This window comes from Tachypleus tridentatus, chromosome 2 (genome assembly GCF_004210375.1).
Source record: "Tachypleus tridentatus isolate NWPU-2018 chromosome 2, ASM421037v1, whole genome shotgun sequence".
Lineage (NCBI taxonomy): Eukaryota > Metazoa > Arthropoda > Merostomata > Xiphosura > Limulidae > Tachypleus > Tachypleus tridentatus.
The window spans coordinates 28,071,629-28,087,417 of record NC_134826.1 but is presented as its reverse complement, the minus strand read 5'-3'; the positions used below and the strand labels follow the sequence as shown (position 1 = coordinate 28,087,417).

Below are 15,789 nucleotides of genomic sequence, written 5' to 3'. Positions count from 1 at the left end.
ATACTTTATAACAAATAAAACAACGATATTCATTTACTTCACAAACAATACCTATCCTGGAAACGTATCTCAGGGTTATGACATGGTTCCATATTGGAAAGCAGTTTTCTGCTGTAATTTTCTATTTTTATCATTAAAATACAAAAAAATTTTCACGTATACTGTGGTAGCTTAAATTTTTAAAGAAATGGTTTATCTGGCTTAGGAGTTTAGTTACTTTGCATACATTTAGTGTCAGGTTGAACAGCTGCATGAAGAAAACTAGAAATTCTAATAATTATTTTATTTCAAATTTACTATAGAAGATTAACAATAATTTACAACATACCTTTACTTTTAAAACACAATAGACCTCTTTATACATTAAATTAATCATCATCCGTACTTTTCACACAAGCCCCACAATTAAAGTATCTTTAAGTCTCGGATATTCATTTTTGGTTAAAAAAGAAAAAAGATCTTACACAATTTAATGAAGTGTTAAAACCTATCTTACTAAAAAATTTTACTGTGGTTTAAGTTATAAATCAGTCTATCTGCAATAGTGAAGTGAAACAAGTTATGAATGCAACATAAACTGCCAGAAGGACAAATGCATAAATGTAAACAAAAGCCATACATGTAAATGTATGCAATTTCTAATCATTTGTGTATGTAAGAATGTACATTTTTCTAATATTACAGCATTAATTATTCTAAGAAATTTACAGATTTCAAGAAATGATACTTCTCAAATGTGGGAAAGGCACCTAAGCATTTTTAATACAAAATCAAAAGTAGTAACAGGTCCTTACATTTCAAAATTGCATAAAAAAAGTCAACAGCCCCTGTCAATTAGTATAAAGGGGCTGTTACAAAGTGATGACATATCTCTTTTCTTTGGACAATAAAAAGTGAATTTGTATTGACTGAATTATACTGCTTTCTATTAAATGAACCTGAGGCCATATTTCAAGGGCTAATACAAGACCTGACACATTAACCTTTTTGTGACAGGTTGGTCTAACAACAAATATTAATTAAATTACTTTTTGTTTCTGTTAAAACAATTTGTATATAGTATAAAATTGTAACCAATAATCCATATTTTAATCATATACAAGTTTTAAGGTCTTACTTTTATACGGCAATATTTTATAAACTCTTGAATTTCACCTAGTGTGAGAAATGTGAAATTTTCTCTAGACATTCCATCTTCTCTATTTTATTCATCACCCCCTACAATAAACAAGAAACTAAACATAAATTACTCAGTATAAAATTGTCATTGCTCAAACAAACCATAATCTTTATAGCCTTTAATTTATTTTGGTTACAGAGGTATCATTTTGAAAATCAGATCCTTCTTTTCACACTTGTCTGTCACATCCCCCTTTTCAGGAGTTATTAATAGATCTTTCTTATGTTTACTTCTGCATTAAGTATAACCAACAGAATGCCAAAATTCTTGCATACAAAATCACATATCACAATACTTTGCTTTCTGAACAGTAAACTGTCAACTATCTGGACAGTAGAATCTTTGTTTCCAGAGGGAAAATAATGAGCTTAGATGAATTTGTGACAGTTTTTGTTGCATAATTAGAAAGGCAAAGATTTTGATAGTAAGGAAAAATTGTCTGTTTTTTGCATGTTATTATTATTATATGTACTTCAGTGCATTATTTACTCAATCAAAAAGTATTTAGTACATCAATATTACTAAAACATAAAAAGTATGGTTAAGTGTCATCAACATTAAACAGGTAAAAAAAGAAAGAAGAAGAAAGAAGTCCAGAGTAAATACTGTATTTCTTGCTTTTCATGTTTACTATTTATTATCATAAAAGTAATTTAAAATTAAGGGTCTCTTCAGGTCAGTTAAGATTAGATTAGATACAGTAAATAATAAAATAAAAATGTTTCAAAAAGCACACACATGAGCAGCTTGGAATAACAGTAGCTCTTAAGTAATGTAATTTAATAGAATAATTGAGCTCCATATTTGCCAAGAGATTTACAACTTATAATGACATGAATATTGACAGAAAAATGATGCAGTTTTAAAATGTCGAATACCTGGCTCGTTTTTGAGCCTTCTGCACCATTTTGCAAGCAGAACTTCACCCTGGACAAGGATACTGTGGAAAATGTTTCTAGGTTTCAGGAATAGATTGAGCAGCTTCATGGACAATACAGTCAGTCACCGATGCCATGCAGTCGTCTATCAGTGGTTTATAGACAACAACAAGATTAAAATCGACAAGAGCAGTGAAATTTAGCCAGGTGTCCATGTTCAACTACCACTAAGGCACACAAATCAGGTGGCATCAACCACTGCCATTCTCTCTCAAAATGATATGAAAATGATCACTGCCCTGTGGATTACTGTTAATGCCTCCCAAGAAAAGTGAAGGGTAGCAGACAGAGAGATTAATAACAGTAAAAACTGATTAGGTGCATGAGCGTAAGTATAAGAACCAATATTAATGAGAATAAGGTTGAGATCCAAGAGAGTAAACTTTATGAAATGACCTCTCCCTTCAATATTAGTGTCACCCCAGAGAGGATTATGTCCATTAAAGTCCTCCAGGATCAGAAAGGGAGATGGCAACAGTTCAACGAGAGCATCAAGGTCTGATTGATCATGGGTCTCTCCCACTGTCTTCTCCATGAGTGTATCCAAGTGGCAAAGACAGATCAGGTATGTACTCTGGTTGACCAGCAGTGCCACCCCCCTATGCACTTGTCCACCACACAATCTGTCATTCCAGTACAAAGAAAATTGCTGAAAGGTGACTGTATCAGCAAGTTTCAGAAATGTTTCCTGTAAAATGACCATTTTTACTTAGGTGGAGAAGTACTGTATGAAGAGTTTCTTCTTTTTTTTTTTTAACCATGTCACTTTTCTTTAGCAGAAGGGGATCTGTCAACCTGCATGGATCCTGTCCTGGGTGTAGTTGATAGGTCTCTGATGTTACACATAGGTTCCAGCAAATAAGGGCATGAATGAATAACTGTTCTGCATCTCAGGACTAAAGAATAAGATGGATTGCATCATACACAAGAAGCCTAAGCCAAAGGAAGTGAATCCAGGAAACTACTGGAAGGAATGGTAAGATCAGAGTAGAAATAAATGCTGACTCATCAAATCTTTTAACCATGGAGAGCAAAAAAACTCTTCACGTGGCTGGAGAATGACTCTGCCAAAGACACAAAAAGATCTGTCTGCATTCCCACTCTAGCAGTGGAATGGAGTGCAGCATCATATATCTGAGATGGAATGGGGGACAGTACCTTCCAAGCCTCAGGTAGGAAATATTATTCACAGTTTTTAAATGTTGGACCTCTTTCTTCTCCACCCACTTAGGGCAGAAATAAAAGTAAGAGGGGTGACAATCACTACAGTTAACACAGTGAAGTTCCTGTTCACACTCACAGGCTTCGTGGTCTTTGCCAGCACAACAAGCACATATCAAAGAACCATGACAAGGTGCCTCTGAATGACTGAAACACTGACAATTAAAACATTTTAAAGGGTTGGGAATATATGGTCATACCTTACAGTTCAAGTAACCTGTCCTACTAGTGGCTGGTGGTTATGGTAATGTAAATGTCAAAATAAGAACATCTGTGGGCAGAAAAACCATAAATGGGCTCCACACAATCTGTCATTCTTGTACAAAGAAAATTGCTGAAAGGTGACTGTATCAGCAGGTTTATAAACACAGCCTTGTTTTAAACATATCTGAGGAGATAAACTAAAAGTATAGAACCTTCTCTCTGGAAGGTCCCCTCACCACATACAGGAAACCACCTTGAGAGGTACATAATATATAATAATTGAAATGTGACTGCATTTTACAAATTACTAGTCTACTAAAACACAGCCACAATAGGTCAATTTGTAAAGACTAAAGGTCAGTTTTATACTGTCACTGTAACATCTGTGTTGTTATCCAGGTGTGGTTGAAAGGTCAATATAATAAAAATAATTAATTCATATATTTGTATCATGAAATTAAATTTAAGCAATTTAGTTTAAAAATTATATTTTTGTCTTATGATATGTAGTCATTCCAGAATGAAAAATACACAATTTATACTTATTTTCCAATTTCATATGGTGGTTATGGGACTAGTCAACTCTACTAAACCCACACAGATATTCATCAGTGAAAATAATAAGATTTTCTTACAAAATAGTTGATAAAACTATCTACACATTATACGGATGTCGCACGTGAACTTTTGAAAATTTTCAAATGCATAAAAGTATTTTTAATCTTAAAATGGAAATTATTTCACTCATTAGAAAGAAAACATATAAAAAATGCAAAAAAAACATTGCTTTTAAACTTTAAGACTTAATTAAAAAAAAACAACAGAAATTTTGCCTATAAAAGCATCATAATGCTTACTGATAATATGCCAAATTTCATAAACTACTAATTTGAAAGTAATACCATGAAAACTATAAAAAGTACAAAACAGTTAATGAGGTTGGTCCCAGGGACTAAAACCATACTTAAATGGTTAAAAACTCTGATTTATTGGGGGTTCAAAAGACTTGTAAAGTCTATTAAAAGAGTACTACATTTTGTTAAGAGACACATATGCAATAAAGACTATAGTGTAAGTACTTACTGTGTGTAGATATGTATATGAACTTGGGAATTTTATATAAAGTCCATTATGAAAGGTTCAATTTTATTTTATAATCTCTTTAAATGCAATATATACAATACTGACTAGAATCACAAAATAATTACTTTTTTGTAACTTACATAAAAGAAAAAATGGTATTTTAATTTTTTTACTAAGAAATACTACACACATACACTATTTATTCAAAAATTAAAAGTCACAAACTTCCATAAATACACATCTCATAAAAGTAAACACTTTCCTAAAATTAAATGTATTTCCAATAAAATTCTTATCTCCACTAACACTACAGTTATTTCTCAATGTCTAGGGTTTCCACTCTTTGCTCATTTAAGCATCACAAACACTTGCTTCAGACTTTTATATGTCACTCAAATGTCTATGACAAATACTAATTTGGAAATTTCTCCACCAACTTCAGTGAGCCCTCTCTCTAGATATTGTATATAAGCACCTCATTTTGAAAATATAACTTTTTCGAGACATAAACCAGCTTTTAGTGTGAAGGTAATGCAGGAGAGTGCAAGAGAAGATGAGTATTATTGGAAATATATTTTCAGATTAGGAAGATGTTAAATTCCACAGCATACTTGCTATCCACTGACACTATAGCTAGAATTCCATGTTGTGACAAGGAGTGGAGACATGATCCATGCATATAACAGGAGTGCAGCAAGAGAATGAATGGGAGAAGAGTAGGGGAACCACACTACATCCAGAACAGGTATACTCTCCACCTTGAACTTAGTTCCTATATCAAAGGTAGAATAGAATATAAGTAATTGTCAACATAGGCTAGCTCCAACAAGATAGCTGAAGTTCCACAACTCATGGTTGTAATTCAAGAGTTGTGTTAACTATATTCAATGTTAGTTGCTAGGGCTATTGGACCACAATGTTTAATTGGTATACATATATTTTTTATTGGATTCTGTAGCCATAAAGTGATGCACCTCATACCATCAGAATCATTAGAAAGTAAGCAACCACAAAGTGAACAAATTTTCCCCTCCAACTGAGAAAGCCCAAAAGGTAGCACCCTAGGATCAGAATGACAGGGCCATATGCTGTTATCAAGCAGAGGAACGAAACTCATCTGGTTTGAAAGTATGAACATTTACTCCTACTCCCCAATGAAGTGTAGAGGAATATTCTACTTACCCCTGGAATTATGGAGAGGATGTGGAACCTGTGTTTAACCAAAGACCTAGGATGGGACCAATTTGCATTCAGCATTAGGAGGAGATAGTGGACCGCTTTCCATGAACGATATACAAAATAACCAACACTGATCAAAGAGAAGAGCCATGCACTCCCAAACCAGATAGCTTCATGTTAAATCTGAATCAAAATCAGGAACAGGCTCCCACAGAGGTTGATGCCACTCCTACTGACATCTGGGAAAAACACCCAGGAAACCTAGTAAAAGGACTCTTAACTATGCCCTCTTCTCTAAGAGTGGAGGAACACACTTCAACGTTCTGGAGGAATGTATCAGTCTGCCACCTCAGCAACTACAAACTAGGGTTGGTAAACACTCCTGAGCCCCACTTGGGGAGTCTGGGTGGGTAAAATGCATTGGAGAGATCAGAAGAACAGTGCAATGGAAACTGATTAATTGGTAAACCAAGCTCCCTACATTTTAAAAAGGAAAATAATTCTGATTTATTCAAACTAAATATCAGCAAGGAAAGGCAGGAGCCCCTTTAACTTTATTCATGACTGACCAGAAATGATGGTCCTAAGTAAGGTAATACCCACCTGGTAGGAACCTAGATAGTCTTGTGGAACATTCTATTTAACAGATTCTGTTAAAACCTGCAATAATTATAGTGCAAGTGGTCGCTAGTGCAAAATTGAGAAAAGAAGACACACATACCTAGGCAACACTTGCCATAGAGTGTGGTCAAGTGAAAATTAAAGGAACCCTGGAAATAAAGAGAGTATAAATTGAGGAAAATACCTCTGTTTAAAGGCTAACAGATGTCAAAATAGCTAGAGGGGGAAGTTATAAAATACTCAGAAGAGAAAAGTGCCAGATAATGTAAATGAGATAGAAAAGTATTAGTCATCACATACCAGCCTATGCAATATTTTCAAGTGAGCAATCCAACTGGGTGGCTAATGACAGCAAGATATAGTGAATCTGATGAGATGTGACATGTAAAAGTTTCCTCACCTGTAATGATAATCCATTATAAGCCATGGGAACCAATTTGCAAAGCCGCCTTGTGAGGGTAATGATAAACTGAAGAATCCAAATGAATGAACAATTGGTTCCCAGTATCTCAAAATGAGTTAGCACGAGCCATATAACACTTGAGGACCAAAAAGAACTGAGAATTCCAATGAGTCACAAAGGCATCAATTCTTGGAGACCTGAACCAAAACTAAATCCACTGATAAACCTTATGATATAGCATCCATTCTGTCCACAGAAACTGCCTGGGTCAAGACAAGTGATCTTAAATCAAATTAATCACTCCTAGAACATAACATCCTAAAAAAGTGATACGATGGGAATGGGCCCAGTGGAGAAGATCCAAGGAATCAAAACAAGTCTTGAGAATGTGTGCCTCCCTTAATGAGAAATCTGAGATACAACAATGGAACTGTCAAAATTTTTCATAACAATATTTCCCTCCAAGAAATACAAACATTAAATCACTGCTATATGTACTATAAGAAATTCAAAAACATTTGATAAGAATGGTAGGCTTGATTTCTCTCCAAATAGCCTGGAACTCCTGACCTTGAAAACAAGCTTCGCATCCCTCAAGGGACATTAGTTAACAAATGGATCTCAGGAAGAGGTGGTGGATTAACAAACCCAACAGTAGTCTTGTTCCAATCCAACCACCATTCAACAATTGATGTTGTTGCTTTTGACAAGATTATTCAAACGATTGGAATGCATGATCCACTGGTCACGCAGTGACCACTGAAGGGATTTCATATGTGTTCATTCCAAAAGAATTAGAGGCTCAAGGGATGCCCACATTCTCAAAAGAGAGAAAACCATCATGCAGTAGGAGTGGAAGACAAAATTAAAAGCCTGATGTTTCTTTCTATAGCTTGAAGTCTGACACAAATTAATTAATGTGTGACTTAAGTGAGTATTGAATAAAAAAACACCCAAGTACACATGATATTGCATCTTTAACAAAATATATTTTTCCATTCTGAGTGAAAAGTCTGCTTTTGTGGTTCTGAAAGGAGAATCTGAGAGCGCTCTCCTAATTGAAAGGACTGAGCCAGTCATCTGTATAATGATATATGCACAAGCTCAAGGCCAAGAGATAAAACAACTCTACAGAGACATAAGGTGCCAATGAAAGAGCTTGGAACATAAGCACCTGACCATCTGGAAAGATTCTCCTAAAGTGATATGGTGATGAACTTCAGTAATATCTAACTGATCATCTAAAGCCCTGTTTCAAAGTGTCATTTTAAGGTGAGAAAATATTTCATAGTGAAATGAGGATCTAAAAATTGGTTGTGTTGAGAGAGATGAATGATTGGATGCCAATCTCCCATCTTCCTTGGTACCATGGGTAAATGGAAATAAAAATCCTGGAAGAATGGGATCAACCCTCTCTACTGCCTTTTTGACTAACAACTCTCTTATGGTTTGGGAACAAAGCTATATTTGTCAGTAATCAGATTTGAAAAGACAACAGTTTGAGTACACAGTGGTGGAGGTGACGTAAAATGGATAACCAGCCCTGAAGCCAGAACCTGAATTACCCACGGATCACTGGTGAAAGAATGTTACATGTTCACAAAGAGATGTAATCATACTCCCACTGCTCACTCACTCCCAGGATAGTCACTGACACCATTATTGTTGGTCTGCTGGAGCCAAAAATCCTTGAGAATTTTATAGGAACCATTAGATCTGGAAATCATATGACAGGGTTGGGAAGCATTAACGGCTGATACTCCCAAATTAGAGCCAGAAAAGTGAGAAGCTAGTGATGATAAAAAAGAATATAAACAGACTGTCTCAATTCAGAATTCTAACATCTATGGAACTCCAAAAAATAGCATGGGATGGAGAAAAAAACTTCCCATAACTCTCTGAGGTCAGAAAACAGTAAATTAACCCTTTCTAACAATAAGTCTGCACCCAATAAATCCAACACAACAAATCAGCCAGAAAACCAAAGAAAAATAGAAGAAGACAATCTGACTGGGGTAGACATTAGCAAAATCCTCAATTCATCCTCAAATTGCTAAATGGAATGTTGATTGGCTTCAGAAAAAGTTAGATTGAAGAAAAATACCTCAGGATAGTCATCAGAATAAGACATATCTGAAGAAAATGTGATTTGTTTAAAGTGATTACAGGTTCCACCTAGACCCAATAAGTCCATGGAGGGGAGGCATCCATTGAAAATCCAAACATGCTTCCTTCTGGCAATGATAAACCAAAATATGCTGATCAATAAATGTGGGGAGCAAGGCAAGACTGTCCCCATCATGTAACTAAGCTGTAAATCTCCCACTTTGAACAGCAGTATTGCAAAAGGAGAAAAACAACTAAATAGTCACTTACTGTCCATTTTGGTAACAAGGAAGTAGTAGTTAAAAGCAACAGAAGAGACCCTCCCCCCAAAATATCACAAACTTGAGTAACCAAACAAAAAAAAAAGTGACTGGAGGCAACCGATCAAAATTATCCTCTTCTGTGGCCAATTTAGTAAAAGAAAAAGCCAGTAAAAGCTAGTCTAAGTTTCTGCCACTCATTCCTGGATCATTTGCAAATGTTGCCTCAGAGCCCCTTAGGAAGACACTTTTGGTTTGCATATGTGTCTCCATCCTCCAACAGATTATATCAGTGGGATAGCTCTGACTTAAAATCACATCTCCCCTGGTTGTTGACAAACATCAGGTAGCAGAGGTGGAACAAGTCTGGTTGATCACTGTAATAGAAACATTAATTCAAGAATCCATATCCTTCTGTAAGTTTTTTTTTTTCAAATAATGTATAAATACACACAAAAAGATAATCACAGAATCTCCAACCACATTTAAAATCACAAAGTAAACAGTAAATAATCTCAACATTCCTGTTGATAGAAACCCATACCAAACACTTTGTTGACAAAGAGAGATTACATTACAGAAATGAAGTGTTTATATACAGTACCTACATAGAGGGAGCATTGAAGTTGATGGAGAAATTTGCAAATTAGAATTTGTCTAAGACATCTGAGTGGGGTACAAAAGGCTGGAGCAAGTGTTTTCATGCTTAGATGAGCAAAGAGTGGATACCCTGGAGATGAAGAAATAGGTATAGTATCAGGGGATAATAAATATGTTTTTGAAAACTGAGTTGCTTTCAAATAAATCTGTTTTACACAGTAACTTGAAATGTAACAAGGTCCTTTGTCTGGTTTCTATTTAACTCTTAGCTAGTGGAGCATATTTAACCACTATCCTCACACATGGTGTACAGGAGAATCATCTCCATCAGCCGTATCAATATTAAATGATTCTTGCAGAATCAGTTCTTTGAAAAAAACCTCATTTATTTCAACCTCATCACTTAATCTACTAATTAGATGTGATAAGTAATAATCATCCTCATTCAGCTGTCTGTAATCACATAAAGTTCATCATTTATAGAATCAATTTCATAGCACATGACTGCTATCTATTTATTGGCTGCACATTCTACAAACATCTTAACAAGATCTGTATCAAATTTCATTTTCTTACTTTTTGCCATAAACTTCTCAGAGTTACTTATAATATTTGTTTCTTTTCCTCATGTATCCTCACAGAATGATTAATAAAAAGACCTCCACTCTTATGTTTGGTCAGTAATCATGCATGTAAGATGATTAAAATGTGCAGAGCAATATTTCCACCAGCACACAAATATTCTTAAATTCCATTCTTCTGTATAAAATCACACATTCACAGAGATCCTTAGTTTTTATTCCATTTGTATAGTATTTAACCATTCTCTTGAATACTTTCCTATCTGAGCTTATCTTAGTTTATACTAAATGTTCATTTTTGGTGTCTCAAAAATATTTTCCAAGTAATTGCAAACATCCATTTTCCTGTATTGTAACTTCAGTTTGCTGAATCTATCAAAAACACACTTTGATATAAACAGCTTACTCTCACACAAGGAAAATCTTGTACACTTGGAACTTCTGTAATTCTCAGCTTGTATACATTTTTCTCAGCACACTCTACATTGCCCATTATACTGTAGTTGACAATGACAGTAGTAGTGCATTCCATGTTGTATTTTACTCACAACCTGCTTTAAGCAATGTGCACTTAAAATGCTACAAGCCTGATTTAAAGTTCATGTTTGAATACTTTCAAAAGAATTTCATAGTGTGTACTTAAAGTTTCTTTCCTTGTGTTCCTGTAAGACATTTTGTTTGAATTAAAATAGACAGAACCTGAGAGCATAAAATGTTTTCTTTTTCAAACTGCAGAAACACAACAGAACATGCATCCAGCATATCATTTTACAAGCAACATCCTGACATAAAAGTAAAGCCTTTCATCTTTTTTTTTAATATAAATCCATGAAATTTAGCCAACACTATTCTATCCTTGCAATTGGCAAGTAAATTCTCTATTGCTCAAGCAAGAAATACCCAGTTATTCAGTAAATGATTTACTCCATGTCTTACGTGTGCAAAATCACAAACTTTTGCACTTTGGAAAATTAAGATGCTGGGCACTGGATGTGCTGGCAGTTGTCTTAATGTACCTTTTCAATTTTCCAAGTCATATGAACAAGTAAAAAGAGTTATTATGAAGTCTTTCACATCAGCAAATGATTTAGATACATTGTCTTTCAATGCCAATTCAACTCTAAAGAAAATGGAGTGAATGTCTAGAAGCCAAAAATGTTGTTATTTTTCAGTTTTGTTACTAATCCATTGTAAACACCAGAAATAACAGAAGTCTTGTCAGCTGAAGCTGAACCTAGCAAGTAAATGTATTTCTCTGCTGCAATTAAATCCTTTATAACACCTCTGAATACTTCATCAACAATCCTCTTGAGATACTTCATCAAAGCTATTAATGTTCTGTAACACAACATAACAATAAACTGCTATAACTTGCTTTAATATTCTATTCTAATGAAAATCAATTCATTTTCATAGTCAGTTTTTCTTGCCCGACTTCCATCACTCAGCCAAGCAAAACATTTTGCTGAACATAAAATCACTGTTACTATCTCACAAATGGCTTCTGTAATAACATTAATAAATTATTTAATTCTGTTGGAATTATAAAAATTTGTAATCAGTTGTACTCCATTTTGTTTTGCACTTTAACTAGAGTTTTACATGCCAAATTAGGCTGCCCATTCGCAACAAGCATGCTGTTTTAAAAACTGCTTGTATGGTTACACAGCTTGTGTATGTACAGTTATATTATTCAAGGTTGAAGGGGGATGCTGGATGTAAAAGAACCATCAGCAGCAGTATTACTGGTGCAAGGAAGTCTTCCCATCATCTTCAAGAAATCTTTCCAAGCCTTAAAAACACAAATGTATAGATGTATATATTTTGCATAACATAAAATTTAATAAAAACAGCACAGCTTGATATAATAAAATAAATGGCCAGTACAATCTATGTAAAAAAATAATTGTGGCTGATAACAGAAATTTACTGAAAACAGTTATGTATAGGCCTACCAGTTTATAAAATATCAATGAACAGATAACACTGTATGTAAGATAACATTTGATTATGTTACGATGGGTACATACATAATAAAGGCTACAAAATCACATCTTTAATAACCTTAGTACATGCTCATCTGATACACAGTTAACAAGTAATCAAATCTCATGTCCACAAGTAACTTGAAGTTAAACTGTATATCATCACATTAGATCTTGAACAATAACTTATAGATGCTTACAAAGTTAATTATAATTTTAGTGTAAAATAAGTTTAATTAAATAGCTGAATTTGTTTAACACTAACAACTATTTTTCTTCTGTTTTTTGCAGATGCTTGCCTACACAAGTAACATTTCAGTTTAAATAATATATAAATAACACACAGTATTAAAGTAGCATGATGCTGTTCCACTACGTACATTGGATTAAACATGTTATTTTAAACATTTTCATTAATATGCAAATAGATGTTACGATCACAGCCGATATAAAATCACGACGGAATGGTGTGTATCAGAACTAAATTAATACAATTATGAACAGTTTTAATTGAAGCCAATCTACGACTTCTATACTGAGGATTCTATGTTTATCACATCATCAAAGTAATATTATAGTATACTGACTGAAAAATTTAATTAATGATGATACAGGCTGTGAGCAAAATGAAAAACAATGAAAAGATATTCTAAATTTTAGTAATAAGTACAAAAATATATACATACCTAAAGCAAGTTGGTGAGTTTCTGAATTCAGCTGACAAATGAGTGTACTTCATAATGAATTCAGTGCCATATATATACTTCCCCATCTCTTGTTGAGTAAGCCTTTTAATTTCATCAAGGTTTTTTTGTTCTATCTAGCACAAACCTTGAACCAAATGTTTGTGACATTTTTTCTTTCTAAGGTGTACTCTGAAGAAGAAAATCTTATTTATCCACTGAAACTGACAGTCTCCGATCGACACAACAGCCCTTGGAGCCTCGTGTCATGCAGAAAATTAAAGGAGTTCATCAAGTACGTTAGATCATGATTAAGTTTGTTAAATCTCTTCTTGATGTTCTTAATTTGTTAATTTAAACTTTAGCACACTGAATTAAACTTTCAGTTACAAACTTTGAATGTCTACATAATAAAACAATATATTTCAAAAATATTGTATTACAGTATGGATAACATTGCTAGTCTAGGGCAATTTAAATACTGAAGTTATCTTCATCCTTGCCCTATGTTAAAATAAATAACTGATTGCCTGAACAGCAAGTGTTATGACAGACTTGAGAGGTGCTTTGCAAAACTCATTTTGTGGGAACAACTACTATTATTAAACACAAACACTGTTTAACTGAGTATATGTAGTTAAAAATTTACATTTTGTTTTAAATATGGTAATTTGTTGTATACAAGTCTGAAATATCATTTAAACACTTTTGCAGACATGAAGATGACAGATGTACATTCTTAGTTAATCTTAAACAGAGACGAGACGTTTAACTAATGAAAATGAAAATCAAAATCCTTTATAAACAATACACAAGAGTAAAGTACAAACACCAACTGGTGCTCTTATAAGACTGCTTCCAATCACCACTCAGTTAAAAAAGAAGGTGAAAAAGAAAATGTAACTGCTTACAAGGTGGTCCAATATGCCTGGTGGTGGTGGTTTCATGGCACTCCAGGATTCTTGAAGACTTGTGCTGGTTTGTGGATGCATATCTTATAAAAAAAAAAAAAAAAAGGCAGTAGTGAGTATATTACAGCCTTACATAGACTCTCCAGAAAACACATTTCACAGCTTAAAAGGAAAAAACATATGATACTCCTTTCATAAAACTTACTACTTAAACAGACACATTTAACAATGAAATAGTGTTACTTACTTACAACTACGAACATTATTAGGTAAATTATAAAAACCAAAGTTACATTTAAATGTAAAGAAAAATGAGAAAGACACATTGTAACTGAGAATGTAGTTATTTATGAACAGAACCTTGTGAAACACTATAATTTATTTCAGATGAGTCTCTGATTTATTACATTATGTATGTTATGTATTATGATTTCAAACAGCTGGAAGTTTTAATTTTAATTTAGCAATTATCTGAATTTTGATATGAACCAAATTTACTAAATTTGCCAACAAGATTGATACACAATAATTTCTTTCTTAACACAAATATATTTTAATATACAAACAACAAAACAACTTATAATAACAGTTATTATAAATAATGATTTATATACATTGGTTTAACAAATTTACAACAAAAATGAGTCTTGTGTCTGGTCTAGAACTGAATATCATATTTAGGTTTCAGGTGAACAATGAGTAAATTAATTCTGAGTTGATACTGGTTACACCTTGCTTAAGCCAGCCAGCCTAGTTGGCTTCACACCACTTACAAGCTGACATTTTACTGTGAGGACATTTAATGTCCCAGTAGAAATACTAACATCAAAAGTTAATTCACTAAAGCTTAATGGTTGTAATGTTCCTAAATGTATAAACATTCCTATTCAAAATCTGTAATTTTCCAATTAATAAGTGTTTACCAAAATTATAGATTCTGAGGCTTACAATATACTGACTGTAGCTGACCAATAATATCCCATCTCTTGGTATGTTGATTTATAAGTTAAGGCAAGATTATTGAAGGTTCAGCAATGTTCAAAAACACTAGTTTTTATAAACAAATATTGTTCATTCTTGCTCTTAAGAATCTTCTACAAATTTAGAGAACAGGTGGGACTTCTTCAATATTCATCAAATGCATCAGACTACAAGTGTTGGTATTAAAATAAATACATAACAGGCATAGGATGACTGTATTTGCAAGTTTCAAAAAATGTTTCATGTAAGGAAAGACACACAGAATGATAAGAAACAATAAGATCCTTAATGTTATCCATGTTAGAATGGAAACCTAGACAGTTCCACTTTATCAATGTTGCTATTTTTAAATAGGTGGAGAATCCTTCAATTACAATCATGCTGTTTTCATTATTAAAAAGGGATCTTTTGACCTCCATGCATTATGCCCTGGATTGAATGGGCAAGTCTCTGTCAGATGTAGAGTCCAGCAACTGAGGTCAAGAACAAATAATTTTTTGTCTTCTGGATGCCATAGAGGATGAACTTGAGCATATGCCAGAAGTTGGGTTGAAGGAAGTGGTCCCAAATAGAAACAGGAAGGATTGGTGGAAACATAGATCAGGGTAGATGTTGACTCACCAACTCTCTTAACCACGGAGGGCAAAAGACTCTTCCATATGGTTGGAGAATGACTCTGTTGGAGGCATGAAAAGATCCATCTACACTCCCACTGCAGCAGTGTAACAGAGTGCAGCAGCAGCATATGTATGAGATGGAGTGGGGAACAGTAACCTCTGAGCCTCAGGTTACTTGATATTGTTCACCTTTTTTAAACATATTCCACCAACTTAGGTCAAAAATGAAAGTACAA

At 33.8% G+C, this 15,789-nt stretch overlaps 1 protein-coding gene across 10 annotated transcripts in view; it reads right to left on the bottom strand.

Moving 5' to 3' along the window:
* Rbcn-3B (WD repeat-containing protein Rbcn-3B) overlaps positions 1-15,789 on the bottom strand; it is a 233,508-nt gene that overhangs the window by 113,505 nt on the left and 104,214 nt on the right. For all 10 annotated transcript variants that reach the window (XM_076481609.1, XM_076481650.1, XM_076481601.1 and 7 more), the window contains one exon: positions 13,956-14,038. In XM_076481609.1, coding sequence (XP_076337724.1) covers positions 13,956-14,038 — 83 coding nt within the window. The remainder of the gene's footprint in view (positions 1-13,955; positions 14,039-15,789) is intronic.